This window comes from Bos taurus, chromosome 29 (assembly GCF_002263795.3).
Source record: "Bos taurus isolate L1 Dominette 01449 registration number 42190680 breed Hereford chromosome 29, ARS-UCD2.0, whole genome shotgun sequence".
NCBI lineage: Eukaryota > Metazoa > Chordata > Mammalia > Artiodactyla > Bovidae > Bos > Bos taurus.
The window spans coordinates 47,988,644-48,013,255 of record NC_037356.1 but is presented as its reverse complement, the minus strand read 5'-3'; the positions used below and the strand labels follow the sequence as shown (position 1 = coordinate 48,013,255).

At 54.9% G+C, this 24,612-nt stretch overlaps 1 protein-coding gene across 4 annotated transcripts in view; it reads left to right on the top strand.

Annotated features, from left to right (window-relative positions):
- SHANK2 (SH3 and multiple ankyrin repeat domains 2) overlaps nt 1–24,612 on the top strand; it is a 561,554-nt gene that overhangs the window by 106,109 nt on the left and 430,833 nt on the right. For all 4 annotated transcript variants that reach the window (XM_024987497.2, XM_015461388.3, XM_015461387.3 and 1 more), the window contains exons 4-6: nt 2,661–2,864; nt 8,658–8,729; nt 10,674–10,782. In XM_024987497.2, the coding sequence (XP_024843265.1) occupies nt 2,661–2,864; nt 8,658–8,729; nt 10,674–10,782 (385 nt within the window). The remainder of the gene's footprint in view (nt 1–2,660; nt 2,865–8,657; nt 8,730–10,673; nt 10,783–24,612) is intronic.

Below are 24,612 nucleotides of genomic sequence, written 5' to 3'. Positions count from 1 at the left end.
ATATATCTCTTCCTTTTTGGATCTCCTTCCCATTTCCGTCATCACAGGGCATTGAGGAGAGCTTCCTGTGGTATACAGTAGGCGCTCATTACTTACTGTTTTATGCATAGTTGTGAATCGTATATATGTGTCAGTCCCAATCTCCCAGTTCATTCCATCCACTTCCCCCGCCTCGGTGTCCGTACTTTTGCTCTCTACATCTGTGTCTGCATCTCTGCTTTGCAAATAAGATCGTCTATACTGTTTTTCTATGGGCTTCCCTGGTAGCTCAGTGGTGGAGAATCCGCCTGCCAGTGCAGGAGATGCCAGTTTGATCCCTGGGTTGGGAAGATTCCCTGGAGAAGGAAATGGTGACCCACACCAGTATTCTCGCCTGGAGAATCCCATGGACAAAGGAGCCTGGTGGGCTACAGTCCATAGAGTCTCAAAAGGGTCAGACATGACTTGGTGACTGAACAACAACAACATATCATTTTTCTAGATTCCACATCTGTGCGTTAATATGCAGTATTCTGCAGTATTCATTATCTCCGTCATCACCACCATCATTACATCTTCACCACCATCACCACCATCATCCCCATTACATCTTCACCACGACCACCTCCACCATCACCACCATCAGCACCGCCATCAGCACCAATATTGTCATGATCATTATGCCCTACTAGATAGACTCGGAGCTCCTTAAGGAGTAGGAACCCTTATCTTTTTGGGGAGGGACACAGTTCAGCCCACAACTGCACATATTATCTGTTCTGTATGATCCTTACAACAGACCTCCAGGTTATGTAGTTGGGATGGTTTTCATCAGACTCAGGGCAACTGCTGAACGGGTGAGTTTGCCCAGGATCATGAGGTTAGTGTGTGCAGCTGGGTTGTAAACCCAAGCCTTTCTGACCTCCGAGCTCCTGTTCCTTCTAGCAGTTTCTCAGTGGGGCCCTCCTGGCATTTTTGGAGCAGGACATCCTTTCGTTGTGCAACCAGCCCACACAGTGCACAGAGGCAGCCTCCCCAGCTCTGCCCACTGAGTGGCAGTGGGTACCAGTAATCTCTGGGATCACTTACAAACGCCACACAGACCCCCTGGGGCCTGACTCCCAGCCTGTGCTCCGCTCAGCACCCACCTGGTGGCAGGTTCCTTTCTGCCAGCCACAGGGAGGGACCCTCACGCCCTCTGGACGCTGGTGTCTACTGGTGTCTAAGGGAACTGGGGTTGTCTGTGCAGTTGGAACTGGAGGCCAGCAAGGAATCTCCAAGCAGAAACAGCACGGGGATGTGCAGCCCCACTTGGTCACAGCTGGGAGAGCTCAGATGGACTGGGAGTTCACAGACACCCTTCTTCCTCAGCCCGAGGTGGCGGGGGGTGGCTGGCAGTTCCCGAAGTGAGCAACTGGCCCCGACCCGCCTTGCAGCCCTGAGACGAACTCTGAGCCTTACGCTTCAGCCTTTGCCATTGAAGAGGGACAGATGGCATGCTCATGCCCGTGGGGTCAGGTTTCCTGGCAGTGGGATTCCGGGCTGCCTGCTCTACCAACCTCATTGTTGAGAAGCGGGATCCTCTTACCCTCCGGGGAGGCGTGGCCCGGGCTGAGGGTCAGGGAGGGAGAAGGGCCTTGGGGCCTCCTCGGGCGTGCGGGCGCCCCTGCGGAGACCTGGTTCCAGGCTCACGCGCTCATCCTGTCCGAATGCTTTTACAGCGACTAAGCAAAGTTTTGAGCCCCTGCCGATGGCGGTGCAGTAGAACACAGCTTTAATTCAGTAAAAACGAGGTCGCAGTCAGAAGTGGATTCGGCCTAGAGCTTGTTTTCCTGGCTCGTGGGCGGGTCTCCCAGACGGGACCTGGGAGTGTGACCAAGTCGTGTGTTCATGTTCCTAGAGGCGCTGTTCTGTTCTTGAGAAGTGTTGTTCACGGTCTGCGGGAACCGTCTGTACCATTTAACCTTTTCAAAAATTAACTTTCATGGCACCGGATACGATTTCTAAGTCAAACTGTTTTTCATAATCGCCTTCCTTTATGGTTTGGGAGGGGCGCTCTCAAGGTTTTTACAGCCCTGACGTTCAGAGTTGGGTGGGTGGGGCACAGATGCCCGTGCCCCAGGCTCGCCCATCAGTGAGGTGAGGAAAGGAGGCTGTCTGTGAGGTGTCCACGGAGAGCCTTCGGCGTAGAAATGCAGCTGCGCTGCGGTTCTTGAGCCGTGGTCCCCAGTGTTTTCTGGGCCGGCCGCAGTAACATCACCTTGAAACTTGCGAGACACGCAGCTTTGTGGTTGGACCCAGACCCGCTGCATCAGACACTCTTCCGGGAGGAGGCAGGGTCATCCTTGTGTGTTTTAATAAGCAGGCAAGTTTGATAAGCTCTGTACAGGTGGGAGAACTGCCCAAGGCAGTCTGTGATGGTAAGTGATGACCAGAAAACGCAGCTGGTCCCGGAGATTGGAGCCAACAGTGAGAGCCGGGGCCCCGGAATCAGTGATTCCATCTGCACTTTTCCCCTTTTATATTTGCCAAGGAGACCAGAGGGTCATGGTTTTCACCATAAAGCCAGAGAGTCCAGAGCTCAGAGGAGGCCTCAGGATGGAATGGAGGCCCCTTGGGCATCTCTGGCCACCTGCTCCAGGGGGCTTCCTGCTAACCAGGGGTCTTGTCCTCCCCTGCAGAAGTGCATTCGATTCAACCCGGATGCGACAGTGTGGGTTGCAAAGCAGCGGATTCTGTGCTCGCTGAACCAGAGCCTGAAGGACGTCCTGAACTACGGGCTGTTCCAGCCGGCCAGCAACGGGCGCGACGGCAAGTTCCTGGATGAGGAGCGGCTGCTGCGCGAGTACCCGCAGCCCGTGGGCAAGGGCATCCCGTCCCTGGAGGTACTGCTCGCCCGCCCAGAGCCGGCGCGATGGGGAGCAGGGGGCGCCTTCCCAGACTCTGGGTTTATCTCCTATGCGGAAATCACTCTTAAATCAATAGTTTGCATTGGTGAGCTCGCAGGTGGTTCTGTCCTGGTCTGTGGACCAGGTGGCACCCGTGGTAAAGAATCCGCCTGCCAATGCAGGAGACGTAAGAGACGTGGGTTCGATCCCTGGGTGGGGAAGATCCCCTGGACGAGGGCATGGCAACCCACTCCAGGATTCTTGCCTGGAGAATCACATGGACAGAGAAGCCTGGCGGGCTACAGTCCATACGGTTGCAAAGAGTCGGACACGACTGAAGCGACTTGGCAGGCACACGTGCAACGTGTAGCCACTTGTTTTCTCGCTGTGGATTGGACGAACCTGCTGGAGGGACGTCCTGCTGCAGGGATGTCTTGCTGTGAGTGAACCCTGGGTCTGACTCAAGCTCATGTCCCCGGGACCTTTGAGTTTGGGGGTGCAGAGTGGGGTTTGCCCCTGCCCCACTGAGTCTCTCCCTGGCATGGGGTGGCTGGCGGCCATCCAGCTGTTGTCAGAAGCATGAGTCTCGGGAATGACCAGTGGGCTGTTTGAGCCACTGTGGCCGGTCAGGTGCTCCTGGGTGGGTGGGCTGCCTTGTGACATTCAGGGGGTATCCACTGGCAGCCTCACATCCACAGAAGGTGTGTCCCCAGACCCTACCCTTGGGGAGCCCAGGTTTACATACGGAATTCCCACATCGTGTATTTTTAAAAATTATTTAATTTGAAACATTAAAAAAATTATTTAATTAAAAAAATTTTTTTAATTATGAAAGAATGGTAACACATTTACAGGAGACTTGGAAAGTACAGAACAAAGTTACATACAGTTCCACAATGTATTACAATTATTTTTTGAGTAGATAAATTAAGATTTTTTAGTTGGAGTTTTAGTATCAAGCTCTCAAAAATTAACAGAATGAATAGACAGCAAAGTAGAAGGATACAGTAAACCTGAAAAGCACCACGACCAATTCAACATAATTAAGACTTGTCCGATTTTCACACAACAGCGGGATACAGATTCTATTAGAGTTTTTTTAAATTGAGTTTTATTGAAGTATTGTTGATTTACAGTGCTGTGTTAATCTCCAGTGTACAGCAAAGCGAATCGGTTATCCGTTTACATGTGCCCACTCTGCTACAGTCTTTTCCCACATAGGCCACCGCAGAGCGCCGAGTAGCCCCCCCTCCTGCGCGGTAGGTCCTTGTTAGTCACCTACTCTCTGTTCAGAGGTGTGGACACGTCAGCCTCCAGTGGACCCTCCCCCAACGTGACGTATTAACACAGAGACACAAGTGGGAGGAAACGTGGACGCTTCTACAGGTGCCCCACACGTCACCTCATTATCGAGTGATGGTATTTATTTCAGCCTGATCAACTGTGAGAGCCCGGGAGTGGCATCGTGGGTGGCATCTGGGCCCCCATAGGGGGTTACTCTGAAGTCAGAGACGCCATGGACCGAGGCTGCAGCCAACTTGCACGTTCCCAGGCCTGATGGGGACGTCAAAGCTGAGGTTCTGCGATCCCCAGTGTGCCCTGGGCCAGGGAGGAGGTTTCCCGCGGAGGAAAAGCTGACAGGCCTCTCAGGAGTCACGTGGGCCCCTGTCCCTGCCTCGGTTTGCTCATCTGTGAAGTGGGGCTCCTTGACCAGCCCCTTGTTGGGGGCCTGCCTGCTCAGTCCCAGCCCTCTCTCGACACAGGACAGTCAGGGTTCTGGTCTGATGGAGCTTGCCCTCTGTGGGAGGGGACAGGCCAGGAGCAGCAAACACGCAGCTCCTTTAGGGGCTGACAGTCCGTAAAGACAGTAAAACAGGCGGGCACAGGAAGTCCAGAGCCTGCTCTCGATCGGAAAGCATCCTGGAGAAGGCTGGCCCATCCCACCCCCCGGCCCTGAACAAGAGGAGGCCCAGGAGAGCCTGGTGGAACCGGGCAGGGCTGTGTCCTGGCTTTCAGAACAGCTGGCACACGTGTCCTTCTGACGTCCCGCCCGGGGACCATGGGGAGCCAGGGCTGTGACCTCAGACAGGCTGGGTCCCGTCCTGGCCGCCGAGGGACCCTCTCTGAGCCACAGGTTCCAGCTGTGAAGGCAGGGGAACGTTCGTGCCGCCCTGTCCGCGGCCGTGAGGCTCGAGTGGGCTGTTCCACAGGGCAGTGCTCTGAGCACACGGCCCGGTGACGGGCGAGCCCGAGCGGTGGTGCTGCAGGTGCAGCTGCCATCCGCTCCCGTTGCCATGGAAGCATCACTCACACGTGCCTTCATTCATCTTGGATCACCATCCTGCCGGGCGATCCGCTGTGCGGGGCGGACACCTCAAGGGCAGCGTGGATCTGAGCCTTGGATCACTGCAGTTAGGCATGATTGGCTACCTATGACGCATGGAGAGAAGGGCGAGAAAAGGACTTTTGTTTCTGAGCCTGGGTCCCTCTGTAACCACACGTTGCAAACGATTATGACTCTGGGAACGGACATTCTCCTGTCAGTGCTCACCCTCCTGCCGAGAGGTATTATCGACCTGAGCGTGTTTTTTTAATAACTGGAAGAAGCGCCCACTGACTTGAAGTCCACAGATCCATCAAGTTAGCAAGCTGTTACATTCTCTCCTGTCACTCCCACGGGCTTCTCAGGTGGCCCAGTGGTAAAGAATCTGCCTCCTAATGCAGGAGACATGAGTTTGATCTCTAGGTCGGGAAGATTGTCTGGAGGAGGAAATGGCCACCCTGTCCAGTATTCTTCCCAGGGAAAATCCCATGGACAGAGGAGCCTGGCGGGCTACAGTCTGTGGGGTCGCGAAGAGTCAGACACGACTGAATGACTGAGCAGAGCCTCTCTCGCACGCAGCCGTGTCCCCAGGGCCATGGATGAAGGTGGGTGGAGAAGACAGGCCGTCTCATCTTGGATGAGGATAAGCAATAGGGAGCCTTCACGGCTGTCCTCAGAATGTCGTGTCCCATTAACCCTAGAACCAGAGGGGCAGAATCCTAAACGGCCTGCGTCTCCTCCCACGAGGTCAGCTCGAGGATGGACGCTGACTGTTCTCGGCAGCACACTGATCCAGGAACTGGGAGCTGCCTGCGTTTCACAGGATTTTCTGATTGCACTGGTTTATTTTGGCACCTAGAAAAAAAAAAAAAAGAGCAGGTTTCAGTCTGTGGCACCGAGGAATGTGGTTAGCTACGGGATTGCTCTTCTGTTTGGAGTCGGGGGGAGGCCACCAGGGGGTCACTCTGGAAACGTGAATGGAATCAGACCTTCAGAGTTAGGTTTTGAGCCCGCTTTGAGCCCTCATGGCATGTCCGTGGTTATTTAAACTCCTCTGAGTGACGGAGGGAATCAAACAAAGTGGGGGCGGGAAGGGTAAGACCGTTTGCCCAGCGCTGGTCCTGGGCCAGGAAGCTCGCGTTCCTTCCCCAGCAGCCCTGGGAGCTTTGTGTGTGACCCCCGTGTGACTGACAAGGAAGCAGAGGCTCCGGTGAGGCGCGTGCTCAGCCCCGTGACCCAGCTGCTAGTGCAACGGGACAGGACTGCGTGGCCCAGGCCCCCCATCCTCTGCCCGCCTTTTGTCTGTGGAAAAACTTTACCCAAAGAATAAATTTAATCAGAGAAGTGAAAACATGCAGACACAAAGGGAAACACTCAAAGCAGACCAGATAATAAAGGTTGGTCTCTAAGTGAAGTCAAGGACCTTTAGTTCTTCCTCAAGGACCACAGTGGAGAGGGCGATGGCGCCCCACTCCAGTCCTCTTGCCTAGAAAATCCCACGGACGGAGGAGCCTGCTGGGCTGCGGTCCGTGGGGTTGCTAAGAGTCGGACAGGACTGGGCGACTTCACTTTCACTTTTCACTTTCATGCACTGGAGAAGGAAGTGGCAACCCACTCCAGTGTTCTTGCCTGGAGAATCCCAGGGACCGGGGAGCCTGGTGGGCTGCCGTCTATGGGGTCGCACAGAGTCGGACACGACTGAAGCTACTTAGCAGCAGCAGCAGCAAGGACCATAGATACCATTCTGAGCCAGGTCCCGGGAGCTGTCTTTTAGGGACAGAAACGCCTACCGGGTGGAAGAAGTTAACTACACGACGGCCAGACTGTAGTCGTGACATGCGTTCTTGCACGTGTGTGTGCTAAGACTTCAGTTGTGTCTGACTTTGTGACCCTTGTCTATAGCCCGCCAGGCTCCTCTGTCCGTGGAATTCTCCAGGCAAGAGTACTGGAGTGGGTTGCTGCACCCTCCTTCCCGACCCAGGGATCGAACCCACGTCTCTTACATCACCTGCTCTGGCAGGTGGGTTCTGGTCACTAGTGCTGGGATCAGTGATCCAGAACTGATCACTGGAAGCCCAGCCGTGACGTAAGCTGCCACAATTCCGGGAACTGGCCTCAAAGAAAGGGGAACTGGAACTAAAGACTAGCTGTACCGAAAACAACCATATGGTGCTGGTCCGACCACTGATGACCAATTTCAAGATGCCTGTCAGAGCTGACTGTGCCTGCAGCCCCCTCGCTCCGTTGGTGAAAGCTCTTGCCCACCGACTGTTCGGGAGGGGAGTCCGCCTTTAAAGAGGCACCTGGCCCCCACCCCCGGTTGCCAGCATCCAAAATCAGACAAACTCCCCTTTCCACCAACCTGGCTTTGAATGGCGAGCAGCTGGACCCCACTTTTTGTTACCCTGGGACAGTGGTGGGGCTGGAATTGGAGCCATGTTTCGACCTAGAAACCTAGTGATGCCCAAGCTGCCAGCATCTTCCCAAACCCACCCTAGGGCGACCGGGGCACCTGGGAGGAGAGGGGCGTCAGGCGGGGTCTCTGGGGATTCAGAACTGCGTGCAGCCCCACTGTACCCTCCTGGGCACATCATTGCACCTGCCCAGCATGTGCCCTCTGTTCCCGTCTCCTCCAAGTTAGCGAAGGCACTGACGTGTGAGGGAGCGAGGCTGAGCTCAGGCCCCAGGCAGAGGCTGCACGCAGGCAGCTTCACCAGGCTGGGGCTTCTGTTGCTGTTCAGTCGCTCGGTTGTGTCCGACTCTCTGTGACCCCATGGACTGCAGCACGCCAGGCTTCCCTGTCCTTCACCATCTCCCAGAGCTTGCTTAAACTCATGTCTGTTGAGTTGGTGATGCCATCCAACCGTCTCATCCTCTGGTCTTTTCCAATGAGCTGGCTCTTCCATTAGGTGGCCAAAGGATTGGAGCTTCAGCTTCAGTCCTTCCAGTGAATATGCAGGATTGATTCCTTTAGGATGGACTGGTTGGATCTCCTTGCTGTCCAAGGGACTCGCAAGAGTCTTATCCAGCGCCACAATTTGAAGGCATCAATTCTTCAGCCTTCTAATGTGTGTTTAATAAAGGTGGCCGATGCTGGGGACGTGGCTGATGTGAGAAGTAGGTCCCGATTTGGTGCCTCGCTGGCAGCAGGGAGACTGGTTCACTGGCAGAGGAGGCAGAGGCGAGCAGGGAACGCCAAGCTCCCGGGCGCTCGCCCCTCTGGTTGCCCGAGTTTGTCTTAGTGGCTCCCAGCAGCGTCTCTGCAGAAGGCACTCGTGCGTTGTCACAGTCTCTGTGCTTCGAATACAAACGGTTTATTTAACGCCGCAGGGTTTGCTCGGGAGCCCCTGCCGTGGGTGAGATAGCCATGGAAGAGGCCGGCTATTGCTCTCTGTGGCCAGCTGTGTGAAATACTTACCTGGTTTTCTTTCCTTTTTTTCCCCCCCCTGTTTCTTTGTCTGTGTCAGTTTCGCTACAAGAAGCGGGTGTATAGACAGACCAACCTGGACGAGAAGCAGCTGGCCAAGCTGCACACGAAGGTAAGGAGGAGTGTTCGTGTCAGCTCGTGCTGTCGTTCCTGTGGCGTCGTCTTCAGAGATCAGGGCGGTTCTCGGACAGTGGTTCTTCCTCCCTGCAGATGCTGGGGCTGAAGAGGCCCCTGCAGCTGCCAGAGCCCCGTTAAACACCACCGACGTCTCCTCCTGTGTGAGGGAGGCTCGGTAGGTACCTGTGCAAAAGGGAAGTAACGTCACTGAGAGAGGGGAGACTGGGACCCTGCTTTCTACCTACCTCCCCCGGTGTTTCTGGAAGGAGGGGTGGCCATTCCCTCTGAGCTGTTGCTGCCCAGACAGGGGACAGCACTGCAGTAGGTATCTGCTGCGGCCGCCCTTGTAGTTAAAGTGCTGTTTACACAAGCTGCTCGGAGGCCAGACCGCTGCGTGGGGGCGGCAGGGGAGAGGGAGAGGGTTAGCAAAGCTCCGTGGGCTGCTGTGCAGACACGGCTGTGCCCTGCCAGGGACGCTGTGCCTGTCCAGGGTGCGCTGGCGCTGGAGCGTGTGGCGGGCACCTCGCCCAGCACAGTGGACGCGGTGTGATGCCCAGGGATGCCCTCCCCGCCCTGCCCCACCCCTCCCCAGAGAGCCCGGAGCATCTCCTGCAGTGCTCAGGGAAGGCCAGCGTCCGGTCGCTGCCTGACGGCTTCTCCGAGCCGGCCCTGACCTGCCCAGGTGAGCTCACCCGGAGCCACAAGCACACAGGGGGCCTCCCCGCCCCGCAGGGTCCCCCTTGTTTGTGCTTCGTCCCCCATTCGTATCAGGAAGGTCGTGAGGATTTTCATCACGTTCAGTGGGTTGCCGCCTGCCTGTTGTGCTATTTTTTGTGCTCGAGTTGTCCAGACGTGGCTGGTGGCCCTTCCGCCTGGCTCTCCACCCCCTCGGCACGTCCGCTCTCTGCTTCAGCTGGCGGTTTTCAGGCACAGGACAGTCAGGCTGCTCTTGGATTTTCTCAGCCCAGCCCTGGGATCCTCCCGCACAGGCGTGTTTAGACTCCAAGTGTGGGCACTTCTGGTTTTTAATGACCCTCCAGTGTGTAGATGAAAGTGATGAAAATGTGTTTGTGCTTTTAAAATAATGTCGATTAGTGAATAGCAGAGAAGGTGTTCAGTGTGACCACGTGTGCCCTCTGCCTTTGGATACTTGCAAATTTTTATTCCCACATTGTACAGAAAGCATCCAGGTGGAGATCCAGCCTGTGTCCCTGGGCTGAAGGGTCCAGGGGCTTCGGGGTGTTTGGGGAGGAAGGGTGTGGAGTGGAGGTGGAGGACTGGCCAGCCAGAGCCTTAGGTTCATCCGACAGAGGTATCTCGGATTCCGTGATTACAGTCAAACATCCAGGCTGTCTGCAAGACAGACGGGTGATCGTTATTTCCCTGCGGGTGTGGCTGGGTGGCCCCGTCAGGGCTGAGCCCCAGGTCGTTCTGGTCTTTTGAGGCGTGACTGTCTCCTTCACCTTGACTTGCCTAGACTAAGCTGAGTGAGCTGTGCCCTTTTGCTCCCGCGCTGAGCCTGCCGCTTTAGAGATTAAGACGCACATATGCCCATCCCTGGGCCTCGCTCACCAGGAATGAAGTCGGAGACCTGGGGTGCGCCCTGGGAAGTGTTGTTTTCAAAGTGGTCCAGGATGCTCAGCCTTCTGAAAGTGAAGAAACGTCCTGTGACTTTAGGCAAGGACAGGAATCGGTGGGGGGCTTTCTAGAACATTCATCCAGGGTGGGCTGATGGCATTTTCCATGTACTGGGCTCTGAGTTTGGCCCTGGGGTTCCAGACACAGAATGACGCTACCCGGTGGGCCTGGGGTCTGCAGTGGGGCCCTATCGAGGGGTAGCTCTCCTTCCTGTAGAGGAGGCCACTGTGCGCCCACAAGGAGCCTTCCTGTGGTCTGTAGAGACGTTTCTCCCTAAAACCACTTTTACTTTTCTCTCCAGACCAATTTGAAAAAATGCATGGATCACATCCAGCATCGGTCAGTGGAGAAGATCGTCAAAATGCTGGACCGAGGCCTGGATCCGAATTTCCACGACCTGGAGACTGGAGGTAGGGCTGGCTGGAGAGACTTGGGGAAGGCCCCCTGAAGCATGGGCTCAGAGAGAAGAGGCGATGCTGTCGTTCAGCATCAGCCTTCACAGGCAGCATCAGCCTGCATTGGGTCTTAAACATGCTTTCTCCCCGTCCGAGTGCCTGTGTTGTAGCCGGAGTTGCCAGCACTTGGCCAGCACCTGGCAGGTGGAAGGTGCTCAGTGCGGACCTGAGTTGAATGAGTGAATGAACGGATAACACAGAGCTGCTGTCTCCTGCCCTGGAAGACAGGCGTGCACTCACAGGTGTCTAGCTCCCCCCGCTGGAAACCAAGCCTCTGTGCGCGGGGCCTCGGATCACGTGTGGGATAGACCCGTTCAGGCCGCCGTCCTCCGGCCTGCTGACCTTGGGGCTGGGCGAGCCTTTCTATTTTTTACCAGTCCCAAATGGGCACTTTTATTTAATCTTCTGTTTTCTCTTTTGGTTTCTGGCTTTATGGCTAAGCAATTTTCAGTGTGTGGTATAACGATTTGGTTTGTGGATGCAATGGGGAATGATCACCGCAGCGTCTAGTTAATATCCAGCCCCACCCACAGTTCGCTTGTTTTTTCTTACGATGAGAACTTTTAGGAGCTAGTCTCTCATTGGCGTTCAGTTGCTAAGTCACGTCCAGCTCTTTTGCGACCTCACGGACTGTAGCCCTCCAGGCTCCTCTGTCCATGGAATTCTTCAGGCAGAATACTGGAGTGGGTTGCCATTTCCTTCTCCAGGGGATCTTCCCGACCCAGGGATCGAGCCTGCTTCTGCTTTGTTGGCAGGCAGATTCTTTACCACTGAGCCACCAGGGGGAGCCCATCTGCTTTCTTAGCCACTTTTAAATATACACAGAGTATGTTTTTTTTCTGAGCCATACAATGCCGTGTGGCATGTGGGATCTTAGTCCCCCAGCCAGGGCTTCAGTCTGTGTCCTCTGCATGGGGAATGCAGAGTCCTGACCACTGGACTCTCAGGGGCCTCCTGACAACGCAGCATGGTTAACTCTCGTCCCCATGCTGCCCACAGCATCCGTGGCATGCACTTACCTTACAGCTGGAGGTCTGGGCCCTCTGCTGCCCTCCGCCTGTCCTGCCCGCCCCTGCGTCCTGCCCGCCCCCGCCGCCAGCCTGCTCTGTGTTTCTGTGAGCTCCGTTGTTTTGGGCTCCACGTGTCAGTGAGGTCGCTCAGTGTCTGTCTCTCTCCGCCTGACCTCTTTCACCACAGTGTCACACCCTCACGGTCCATCTACATCCTTGCAAACAGTGGGACTTCCTCCTTTTTCGTGGCTGAATAATATTCCACCACGGGGCCGGGCAGTTCTTTATGCTGGGGGCTGCCCTGTGCATCGTGGGATGTTTATGGCTTCCTTGGCTTTCACCCACGAATGCCAGGAAAGCCCTGACCAGCTGTGGCCACCAAAGATGTCTCCAGACGTTATGCAGTGTCCCCTGGGGGGAGGCAGTGTCACCCCAGGGAGAGCCCTGTGCCCACGGGACACGTGAACTCAACCAGTGGAAGTGAGGCTGTTGTGAAAGCCGAGAGCGGCTCAGGTGAGGGTCTTCATGGCAACTTAGGGCTCCCCCCCTCCCCCCGGCAGGTGGGTGATGCTGAGCAGAGAGCGTTCATCTTGGACTCAGCGAGCAGGGCCTCCCTCCCCTCTCCTCCTGGGATGGGGCAGCCCGCCCACCCCATGTCAACATCGCATACACACGTGGCCCTCACAGTTCCTGAACCCATGGCAGGTGTGTTTGTCAGCTGAGGAAGGGAGCTTTCTCATCACTGTGGGGGCTTCTCTGACCCCTGATGCTGGGCAGGACCCACCCCTGTGCTCTTCCGGCCGTGGCGGTCCCCGTCCACGCACAGGTGGCCGTGCTGTGACCACAGTCAACTCCTGTCCCCTAAATCTAGCTGTGCAGTGTGAGTGCAGGGCTGCTGGCTCATCAGTGCCACACCGTCAGTGCCCGAGATGCCAGGGGACAGGACAGCGTGAGTGGGTACTTGGAGGGGTCAGGAGATCGCAGGCCTAGACAGGGGTGAATGCAGAGGCCTGGCTGAAGGTGAGCAGGTTACCAGCCCAGCGGACGTGGTGAGACGGGGAATCCGGGGGTCTGTGTGCAGGGGCGGGGGGCAACACGAACAAGCCGGGCTCCCGGCCGTCCTGATGGATGATGTGGGCATGAAGATGAGGGGGGCTTCTGTGGGTGGGGACCCCGGAGGAGGAAGCCGTGCCATGCCTGCAGGGGGCTGACCTTCCAAGGGCAGGGTTGGTGAGGTGAGGCCCCGGGGCTGGGAGATGGGTGTGTCCCAGGCGGCAGGTGGGGAAGTGGTCTCTGTGAAGAGTCTAGATGGGGAGCAGGGGGAGGCAGGGCTGGGCATTCCGTCCGCAGGGGCAGCAGGGGTGGGCACCAGGGGCTCTGACTCCCTGGGTCTGAGCACCAGGCTGAGGTTGGGGGGCAAGCAGCGAGCACATGCTGGTTCTGGCCCCGTGGTGAGCAGGCTGCTCCTCTGGGCCTGGCCAACTAGGCTGGCGCCCAGCTCGTGGCAGGGTGGTGGGGTTCGGCTCATCACGGTGACATGGTTCCTGGCACTGAGGCTTGGACCACAGACGGGTCCGTGGGTTCTTGAGCGTGAACCTGAGCCTCCGGGGACAGTCGCAGACCTGAGCCAGGCCTGGGGTCTGTGGTCCCTGACCTGGCTTCTCTCCTTGGGTGGCCTTTGGCCCCTCTTGACCTGGCTGCATCCACGGCTGTTTCCTGATGGTTCTCTGGGCCGAGCACCGCCCCTCCCACTGGCTCCTTCCCACCGTGAACCAAGCCCTCCAGCGTCTCAGGATTCCAGGAGTTTGAAGTGACTGTTATTCCAGAGCTGACCCTAATGGAGCTTCTAACAACATGTCAGCGTAGACCCCAGATTGCTTCCAAACCGGGGTCAGTGGGCATGCGCTTGGCCTCCCGCTGGAGTTCAAAATGCTGCCCTTGGATTTCTCTGGTGGTCCGACAGTTAAGAATCTGCCTGCTGATGCAGGGGACACAGGTTCGATCCCTGGTCTGGGAAGACCCCACATGCTGCGGAGCAGCTAAGCCCGTGTGCCACGGCTACTGAAGCTTTTATGCCCTGGAGCCTGTGCTCTGTGAAGAGAGAGGCCACTGCCTTGAGAAGCCCACACTCCAGAGCTGGAGAAAGCCCACGCCCAGCAACGGAGACCCAGCCAGAGATAAATAAAGGTTAAAAAAAGCAACCAAACCAAAAAAAAATGTTGTCCTTGTGATGATGGATGGAGTCATCGAGAGAGCAGATGGATTGGAGCCTCGGGGACCCAGGAAGGAGGAAAACAGAGGAGGATATTCCCTAGTCTCCCCCGAAATTGAAAAAGGCTCGATCCGCCAGCAGCGACCATGGAGAAGTTGGCACTGGGTCAAATAAACGCTGGGGTTTCCTGAACCAGCCCCGTAATGACGGCCTCTGGACTCACTGAGCCGGAAGAGCCGACTCTGAGAAACCCGTTTTCCCCTCAAATCCATGTGAACTAGCGCCTGGCAGAGCACAGACTTAAGAGCAGGGGCTCCAGCAAAGGCTGAGACCCCCCCGCCTGCAGGTGGGGAGCAGGGGCAGGACCCCATCTCCTGGGCAGACGGTCCTGTTCCAGGACGTTCCAGGGTCTCACCCAGTAATTAACAGTAATCAGAGGATTTGGGGTGGGTGGTTTCTGGGGGGAGTCTGGGTAGATAAATTATATCTTTTTATTTATTTTCACTTTCAACTTTAAAGCAGAATTATTGAACAGCTCTCACGTGGAGGCTGCCAAAGGGTACCTTTCTACATCAGTTTTACTTCTGGTAGCTACTAGTCTCTGTACAGCAGAACTTCCCGTCCCCCTGAAAGTGAGAGTGTCAGTCGCTCAGTCGTGTCCCACTCTCTGCGGGCCCCCATGGACTGTAGCCCGCCAGGCTCCTCTGTCTGTGGGATTTGCCAGGCAAGAATACTGGAGTGGGTTGCCATTCCCTTCTCCAAGACATCTTCTCAACCCAGGGATCGAACCTGGGTCTCCTACATTGCAGGCAGATTCTTTACTGTCCAAGCCACCTTAGACTTTATTTTTTAGAGTAGTTTTAGGTTTACAGAATACTGAACGGAAGGAACAGGGGTTCCGTATAACCGCCCACCTCCCAGGCCCCTGCACAGCTAGCGCCTGACATCAGCGTGGCCAGCAACACCCTGCTGAGCCAATGCTGATGCACTGGTGTTGACTCAACATCCGCTTTCACATCAGGCTTCCCTCGCTGTTGTACATTCCGTGGGTGTAGGCAGGCGTGTAAGGACACATACTCACCATCAAGCAGAGTTTAGCTTTACTCCCCGAAAAACCCTCTGTGCTCTGCCTGTCCCTCCCTCCCGCTAACCCCTGGCAACCACAGTTCTTCTTACTGAATCCATAGTTTGGCTTTTTCCAGAATGTCATGTAGTTGGAGTCACAGAGTGTGTGGCCTTTTCAGATTGGCTTGTTTCACTTAGTCGTAGGCATTCACATCTCACCCGTGTCTTTTCGTGGTTTGATAGCTCATTTTTTTATTATAGTCGATTTACAGTGTTGTGCCAAACTCTGCTCTCCGGCAAAGTGACTCAGTTTTGCACATATAGACATTTCTTTTTTTATTCTTTTCCATTATGGCTTATCCCAAGACACGGAACACAGCAACAGCTCCCTGTGCTGTGCAGCGGGGCCCTGCTCTCCCGTCCTGTGTGACGCTCTGCCTCTGCCAGTCCCAGGCTCCCAGCCCTCCCCTCCCTCGTCTGTGCCTTTTTAGGTCCAGAGAACATTCCACTGGCTGGTACTCCACAGCTTTTATCCGTCCACCTACGGAAGAGCACCTTGGTGGCTTCCAAGAGTTGGTGATGAAAGTTGCTGTGAACATCCGTGCAGGCTCCGTGTGGACAAATCTGACAGTGATCAAACACTCTGGGTTTTGTTTTTTTTTTAAGTCAGTGGTCTTAGGGCCATTAAAAAAAAATTACTTCTTTATTTAATTTCCGCTGTGCTGGGTCTTCGTTGCTGCGCGTGGACTTTCCCCGGTTGCCGTGAGTGGGGGCTGCTCTCCCGCTGGGGTGTGTGGGCTTCCCGTTACAGCGGCTTCTCTCGTTGTGGAGGACGGGCTCCAGAGCGTGGGCCCTAAGTAGAGTCTTTGAGCTCCCGGAGCAAGTCATCCACTGCAGCCCGGGGGAGGCAGAGCCGCCCCCCCCGCCCCCCCCGCTTTATTCCAGATGCTGGGCGGTTGTCCTCCGCAGCTCTGATGATCCCAGGGTGAGCCTGTGTCCTGGCGGCTCCTAGCTGAGATCTATGACTTCCTCAAAAGCCAGCCACCAAGAGGCAGAGTAAGACTGAGAACCAGACTTCACTCCCAGAGCAGAGAGCTGGAAGCGGCTTCCTTCCCAAGCACAGGAAGCGCAGAGAGGCTCACAACACGCGTGCTGCATCCCTGCACGTGGGGTGCGTGTCCTGGGGGCGCTCCTGGGCTGAGCATGGGCCCTGCGCGGGGCAGAACGGCACTTCTGGACTAAGGGACGCACCAGAGATAAATAAATCCCGGAGGAGCAGCCTGTCCATTAAAACAAAGCAGCCTGGGTTATTCCGACCGTCTAGTCCCCGTTCGGATGGAAATTTGATTAGGTAACAGTGAGAGTAGCCTAAAGAAACAGACTCGTCCAGTGGGGTCTTGGCTCATCTCCTGCTTTGGTGGGAACCTCTGGGACGAGACGGATGGTGTTTCGAGCCCTGAAAAGGAAGTGAAACTAACAAGTGGAGCAAAACTTAGGGCTTTTATTTTGTGCTGTCTTCCCAGACTTGAAAGTTAGCCCAGGCACAGCAAAGACAGGGCCGTAATAAAGCTAGAAACGTCTCTCAGCCCTGGAAGAATCTTGATGAGAAGTACAAATTGAATATGCATTGATTGGGCTGGTTTTGCAGAGCCCCCCGCGGTGAGTCCCGGCCGCATTTCTGAGCTCCGGTGATGACATTCGCTTCCATGCGGTGGTAACTCATCATCTGGGCCAAGACGTGCCCGGCGCTGCCACGCGCCCCTGCCCAGCTCCCGCACGGCCCAATTAGAAGTTGCCTCGGGCTTTAACGACGGTGGTCCTTCGGTCTGTATGCTGCTGTCTCGTCCTCGCCCCTGAATGAGTCCAGTGAAATTCCCCAGAAGTAACAGCACCTTGAGGACGCGGTCCTGGGGCCTCGTAAACGTCGGTCCGCAGAGGGTCCGAGATGCGCCAGGTACCGGTGCCGATGGAGGCCGCCTGAGGGCCACTGAGCCGTGACCCCGAAGACATCGGTGCCTGTGGCTTCTCAGGTGCGGTTTCTGGTTCAGAGAGACCTGCGTTTAGGCGAGAGCTGCAGTGGCGCATGCGATCCTTGCCCGCTTTTTCTTGTTTGTAACCCGCGGGTTTCAGAAAGGCCCATAGGTGGTCTCACAAAGTGAGACCCGTACGTCGCTCATCTTTCCTTGGTAGTTACTGAATATCCTCTTTCTGTTTCCGGATCCCTCGTGACAGCCGGTCCTCCTGTCTCTGTAGGCCCCCTTGCTTATGATGCTTTGCAGGGCTTTCCTTGTTTTCGATGACCTTGGCCACCTGGAGGAGAACCGGTCAGATGTTTTGTGCATGTCCCTCTGTCGTGATTACACGGGGGCACATAGGTTTGGGAGGAAGGGTCGCAGAGGTGGACCCCTTTTCATCACATTGTATCGAGGGACGCTCATCACTGGGATGTGGACCTTGCTCCCCTGGCTGAGCTGTGCACTCAGGCTTCTCTGCTGTGGTTCCTCTTTTTCCTCCTTTATCCACTGTCTTCTGGAGAATTACTGAGCCCCGCCCACACTCACAGATGAGGAGTTCTGCTCCGCCTCCTCCTGGGCAGAGTGAACTCCATAAACTACTTGGAATTCTTGAGCAGATGAAATTTGTCTCCTCTCTCCCATTCATTTATTTTTACCAGTGTGGACGCATGGATATTTAATTTAAATTTGAGTTATAATATGATACCACTTGGGCTTCCCCGGTGGTGTGTGTGCTAAAGAACTGGCCTGCCAGTGCAGGAGACATAAGCGATGTGGGTTCTGTCCCTGGGTCGGGAAGGGCCCCTGGAGGAGGGCATGGTAACCCACTCCAGTGTTCGTGCCTGGACAACCCTATGGAATGAGGAGCCTGGCAGTCCATGGGGTTGCAAAGAGTCAGACACGCACGCGCGCACAATGCTACCTCATATATTTTGTTGTTCAGATGGCTCCAGCCTTGACCGCTGGGGGCTCTTGCATTTGGCTCCTATGTCCACGTGGATTCTTCTTCTCTTTCTCCTCCTCCCTCCTGCCCCCGCCCCTCTCCTCTTCCTTCTCCTTCTTCCTCTTCTTCTCACACCACTTTCTTGCTTCTGGGCACCGGAAGGTGTTCCAGGCTCATCCTGAGTGTTTCCTGCTCTAGTCATGCAACCTGCTGTTCCTTCAGCCCTCCTGGGGGGGTGGTCTTAGAGACCAAGATCTGGGCGCTGGGTGTGCTCATCGCCTCTGGGGAGTTGTTGCTTGTGCACTTTCTCAGAGGAAGGAGCAAGGAGATACGTGTGTGAGCACTTGTGTGTGAATAGACACAGGCCAGTTTCCATGTGTACCCATCTGAATCTAGAGTAAACCAACCCTGATCCATACTAATGTCCCCAGTCCTCATCGGTCACCATGAGGGTCATTCCAGTCCGCACCCCTTGCTTTTCTGTAACAGCCCCTGCAGACAGTGAGAAACCCGGCTCTGTTCTCAGCCCTTTTCCAGAGTAGAGATGTAGTGGTTCCCGGGTTGTTGACCTGCACCCACAGTGGGAGACAGCTTCATCCACTAGAGAGCTGTGCTTGCGTGGCTTCTTCTGCCTTTGCTCACTCCCGCAGTTACCTGAGGTCAGCAGTTTATTCCCCTCCCTCCTCCAGTGACGTTGTTTTTTACATTTTTAATACAATTAGACTCTTTTGTCACAGTCTGCATTCCATCCTGGGATCCCACATCTCCTAAATGAACTTTTAAACTTTATTTTAAAATTTTGCATACCTTGAGCATCCCTCTTTGTAGAGTTTATGCTTTTGACAGATGTTTGAGTCTCGTATTCACCATTACAGAAACATACAGAATGGTTTTGCAACTTAAAAAAAAAAAATCCCCTGTGCTTTTTGTCAGTTCAGTCCTGCCTCTCTTTAGAACCCCTGGCAACCACTGATTGGTTTAACATTCTCATAGTTTTGAGTTTTCCAGAATGTCTTGTAATTGGAATCATGCAGCACGTAGCTTTTTCAGACTGGCTCCTTTTGCTTAGCAACGCACACATATAAGGTTGAGCTGTATCTTTTTAGGACTTGATACACTTTTCTTTTTAGTCACTAAATAATAATTCGCTGTACAGATTTTCCAGTTTTGTTTATCCTGTCCACCTCCCGAAGGACGTTTTGGTTGCTTCCAGTGTTTGGCAGTTAATGGGAGTTCAGAGCAGAGGGTCTCAGACTCAGCTGCAGGTTAAAAGCCACCTGGGGAGGTTGTACCACCCTGATCCTTGGGTCATGCACTAGTGTCTGAGGTGGGAACCCATGATGTCGCTGTGGAGCTGGGTCTGGGAAGCTGTGTCCTCTAGCAGAGCGTGCCCTTGGCCCACCAGCGTCACTCCTGGGGCTGCGGTTTCTCAGCCCTTCAGTCCCCTCGCACCATTTCTGGGAGCGGAGCCAGTACCCTTTGCATTAATGAGCCTTCTGAGTGATGCGCATGCCTGCAAAGTCTGAGAACCGTTGCTCTAGGTGATGAGCAAGGGCTCCCTGCCACGTTTCCTCTCTCTGGTCCTGGGGAGTTTTGAGGAGTCGCTGAGGTCCCTGGATTCATCACAGAAATGTGGACACGTTCCCCTGTGATGTTGTGACTTTGGGGCCGTGTAGAATTTTGCTGATGTGGAGGAGAGATACGGGCAGAAGGGCAAGGCCAGGAGTATCGCCCCCAACTCTCTGCTTTTTTGATTGTATGAGTTTCTCAGGTCTCCCCTTCCAAGGAGACACCTGCATTGTGGGGACTTCTAGAACATTCTAGGCTACTTCTCCCCGGGTTTGGCAGCCACAGTCTCAGATGGGAAGGTGTCCTGGGTTATTGTCCGCAGTTGTGCATTTGGGTGGCAAAATTTCAGCGTGTCTTAGAAGGGATGTGTTGTGTTTTAGAGATGCGAGTTTTAACCAAATGCATTGTTTTAGGAAAGTGAGGTTGTATGAGCGTGAGTGAAGGCAGAAGCCCCGAGTCCACTGGAATACTGTCTCTCTTGCGAGTGTTTCGGGGACTCAATTTCCAGGTTAAACTGGCACCGTGGTTCTTACCTGTCCTGTCATTGTGGATCCTTTGTGCACTCAGGTGGAGCATGTTCAAAGCCATGGCTTCCTGTGACCCTTCGCGTGGGCGGAGCTTTGCAAAACACGTGGGGAACCCACGGCCTGTAGGGGTCAAGGTTTCTATCAAAGTCATCGCTGAGCCCAGGCTGGAACTCAGTGGTTCCACCCCAAGGTCAGGCTTTGCTGGCCTATGTTGCTCTGCATGAGGCAAACGGGCCATGGAATGAGGTGGGCGTGATTTCCCAATTAGGAGTAACTCAGTAATGGGTTTTATATTCAGTGATGGGTTAATTATTTACAAAGGTAGATTGAGTGCATGGTTTATGTTCGCTCAGTCTACCCTGAGACCAAACATTAGTCCTCTGTTGTTCTGTTCAGCTCGTTCTTAGCTGTGCACGTGCGTGGCGTCTCTGTCTGTATACATCGGCCGGCACTTTGCTTCACCCGTCCCTCCCTCCCACTCTCAGATGTACCCACCTACCCGTCCATCCACCTCCCTGCCTGTCTGTGTAGCCATCTGTCCTGTGGGAGTTCGAGGAGACACACCTGGTCCTCCCCGCTGGGGCATCTGCTGTCCCCCCCAGGGCGGATCACTAACTAGGTCTGGGAATGTTCGTTTCACTTGGTCTGTGTCCTGGGGCACCATGACTGTCTCTTGCTGAGAAAAGAAACAAAGTCTCCTGGGCTTTGTGCCTGTCCAGGGGGCGGGGGGACGTGGAATAAGCATTGGCTTCATGGGTCATTTTAGAAATTACTTTTATGATTATATAACAATAAAGGCATTGCATAGGTTTTAAAAAATACTGGAAAAAAAAAAAAACACTGTTGTTCAGTTTCTCAGTCGTGTCCATCTCTTTGCCAGGCTTCCCTGTCCTTCAGCATGCCAGGCTTGCAGCATGCCAGGCTTCCCTGTCCTTCACCATCTCCTGGAGTTTACTCAAAGTCATGTCCATTGAGTCGGTGATGCCATCCAACCATCGCATCCTCTGTTGCCCCCTTCTCCTCCTGCCTTCAGTCTTTCCCAGCATCAGGGTCTTTTCCACTGAGCTGGCTCTTCCCATCAGGTGGCCAAAGTATTGGAGCTTCAGCTTTAACATCAGTCCCTCCAATGAATATTCAGGGTTGATTTCCTTTAGCATTGACTGATTTGATCTCCTTGCAGTCCAAGGGACTCACAAGAGTCTTCTCCAACACCACAGTTTGAAAGCATAAGTTCTTTGGTGCTCAGCCTTCATTATGGTCCAACTCTCACATCCATACCTGACTACTGGAAAAACCATAGCTTTGACGAGATGGACCTTTGTTGGCAAAGTGATGTCTCTGCTTTTAATATGCTGTCTATGTTTGTCAAACAATAATAAAATAAAACCCATTTCTAGCCAAATCCCCTGGAGAAACTCTGACTGTGGGCCAAGCGCTGCCCTAGCATCAGATGTGGCCTCTGATCCTCCCAGAGCCCCACGAGGTGCTGGTCCTACTTTGATTCCCGTCATATCGGTGTAAGAGGGCTTCCCAGGTGGCTCACTGGTAAAGAATCTGCCTGCCAACCAGGAGATGCAGGTTCGAGGATCCCTGGGTTAGGAAGATCCCCTGGAGGAGGAAATGGCAACCCATTCCAGCATTCTGGCCTGGGAAATCCCATTGACAAAGGACCCTGGTGGGCTACAGTCCTTGGGATGGCCAAGATTCAGACATGACTTGGTGACCAAACAGCAGTAACACAGGTGTGGAAACTGAGGCCTGGAAGGTTTGGGACACACGCTGGAGGCTGCCCAGGCTTTTGGGGAGCAGAGCTGGGCAGCGCTGCCCCTGTGGGAGGTTCTCTCCAGGCTCCCATCCTTCTGAGGTCCTGACTGTACCCCCTGAACCGGGGGTGGTGCACACTCCCAGCTGCAGGGGTTGGCAGCTGTCCTGTGCCTGCACAGCGTCCTGCCGCCTGCCTTCCACCCGCCAGGCCTCACCCCACCTCCAGACGGACCAGAAGGCCTGTAGTTGGTGTCCTCCTCCTGGGCTTGTGGGCGCCTCCCATGCTTACGGCCGAGAACCTGCCTTTCAAAGCGCGTCCTGGTCATTCCTGGAGCCAGAATCCCGTCAGGCAGTTTGTGGGTTTAGAGGGGATGCTGTCTTCAAAGTCACCTCCAAAGATGAGAGAGACTGGTCCCCTGGGAGGTTGTATTCATGGAGGTTCCGGTGCATTTTTTAAAACTTAGAAAATTTCAAAACGCCAAAGCAGAAATATTTTAAACTAGGGTGCCACTTGATTGCCGTTCCCAAGCGTGCTGGAGGCGGGATCACAATACCCGGTTATAGTGCAGTCATGTAAGGGCCGCATGCACGTTCCTCCATTAGTAGCGCAGTCCTGTAAGGGCTACACGAGTGGGCTGGTTGACGAGCACCTACTTGCTGCTCCCATCCGCCCACGTGGGGTCTCACTGGACGCCCCTTCCGGAACGGGAGTCTAAGCTGGGGGCTCTCCTGACCTCGCCAGGGCGGGTCCTGGCTGGGTCTGAGCATGCCGAGTCTACAGTGTCAGTTGGTGAGGAAGGGCCTCTGAAATTCTTAGGACACGGCCACGTGTCACTCAGTGTCCCTGAAAGGCATCCAAGGGCTGAGGTCCCGTCTCGTGCAGGAGGCACGCAGCCCCTGACGGGGTGTCTGCTCCCCTCCACCTGCCTGCGTGCCCAGCGCTGGCCCCCAGGGGCGGCCGGGCTAGAGGGCTCTGTAATGTGGAACGTCACCATTTACCAGCACCTCCCTCTTAGACAGTGTTCTCCGGGTAAAGCGACACTGAGGTTGTCAGCTGTGAAAACAGTGTCGCAGAAACAAAAACTTTCTCCTTTGGACCGCCTGGCTTTGGCGTTGGCCAAGCGCAGACCGTCAGCAAGAAAGGAAAACCCGAGGCGATTGGAAGGTTGACCTTGCCCTGGGCTCCGTCAGCACAGATGTGCACTCACATCACACACGAGGAGCTGCTGTAAGAGGCTTGACTTTGGAGGGTGGCTGCCGGCGGCTCCTGACGACCCCATCCTTATGCCCTTCCCGGGGCACCCACACCCTCCTGCAGCGTCCTTTCTCTGCCAGGAAGGCAGACCCTCGGGCATGGCTGGGGTGAGGCCGTGAGGGCCTGGGCCTTCCTCTCCCGTCTCGGGTGGCTGGGGGTCTCTCTCTGAGTCTCTCTCTGCCTGTCGGCCCTGTATCCACACCGCTGCCCCTGATCCCAGCTGGTGTGCATCCCCAACACCCTTTCCAAGTCCTGACTTTCTTGCCTTGCTGATGTTTTTTGTGTAGGGAATGTTCCCACTGTCTCCACGGTCCTTTAGTTGTCCTAGAAAACTCCTTCGTTTAAATATCTCTGCTTGTGAGGGTGCCTCTGGTAGATTTACAGCAAGGATGCATCTGTGGCATTTGTGAGCGTCATACCATTTCCCTCGGAAGACAACACATAAGTTGTGTGTTCACGCACTGTGGGGTGTGTCTACCTGCTGCAGACAAGTTGCAAGGAGGAGGTTAAACCCATGGGTCTCACCACGAAAAATCAAGGCACAGAGGGATTCCAGCAGTGCATTTTAAAAGCCCCCCAGACAAAGCCCATTTGTGGATAGATCAGTGTCGGAATTACAAATAGAAGGGAGTCATCAATCTGAATTTGTGATGAAGTTGCATTTTCTCAGGGTGCTGTGACGGTGACAGGCGGTCCGAAGGGAATTCTGCCTCTGGGTGATAACCCGCTTCTCTTACTCTCCAAACTTGCTCGAGGCTAGAACGACTCATTATTAGCTATCGGTGTTTCAGGGGAACCTGCGTGTTGTCATATTACTCTTTGCCCTTTACTGTAAGTTAAGAGCCTCTCAAATTAGCCACATCAGAGTCATGCAGTCCGCTCGACAGGGGTGATGGCAGGAACTCGAGGGACGCTGAGCAGAGCCGTCTGATGACAGAGACTCGTCCTCAGCCACAGCCCCCGCAGACTGGCCCACCTGCCCAGTGTGGGGCCCCTTCCTGACCCTTGTCCCCACGCAGGCGGACTTCAGCCTTCTGTCCCCGGGCTTTGTAGATTGGTCCTTGTTTGCATTGGTCCCCTTCCATCACGATGACGGTCGGGGTCTCTGTGCTGGCTCAGTGGAGACCCCTGGGGGGCACGAGCTTGTGTCTTAACCCACGTTTGTTTCCCTTCAGCTCAACCCCTGGCATCTCCCAAGGTGCCTGTAGAAGTTGTGAAACTGACATGAGAAGGGCGGGCGTCTGCCTTTCCAGTCTTTTAATTTTGTTTTTACTGATTTATTTTTTACTTTCTGGCGGCACCCTGCCTCACATGGGATCTTAGTTCCCCGACCAATGATTGCACCCGCGACTCCAGCAGTGGAAGTGCGGAGTCTTAACCACTGGACTGCAGGGAAGTCCCTTCCTTTGCATCTTCACCTGCAGC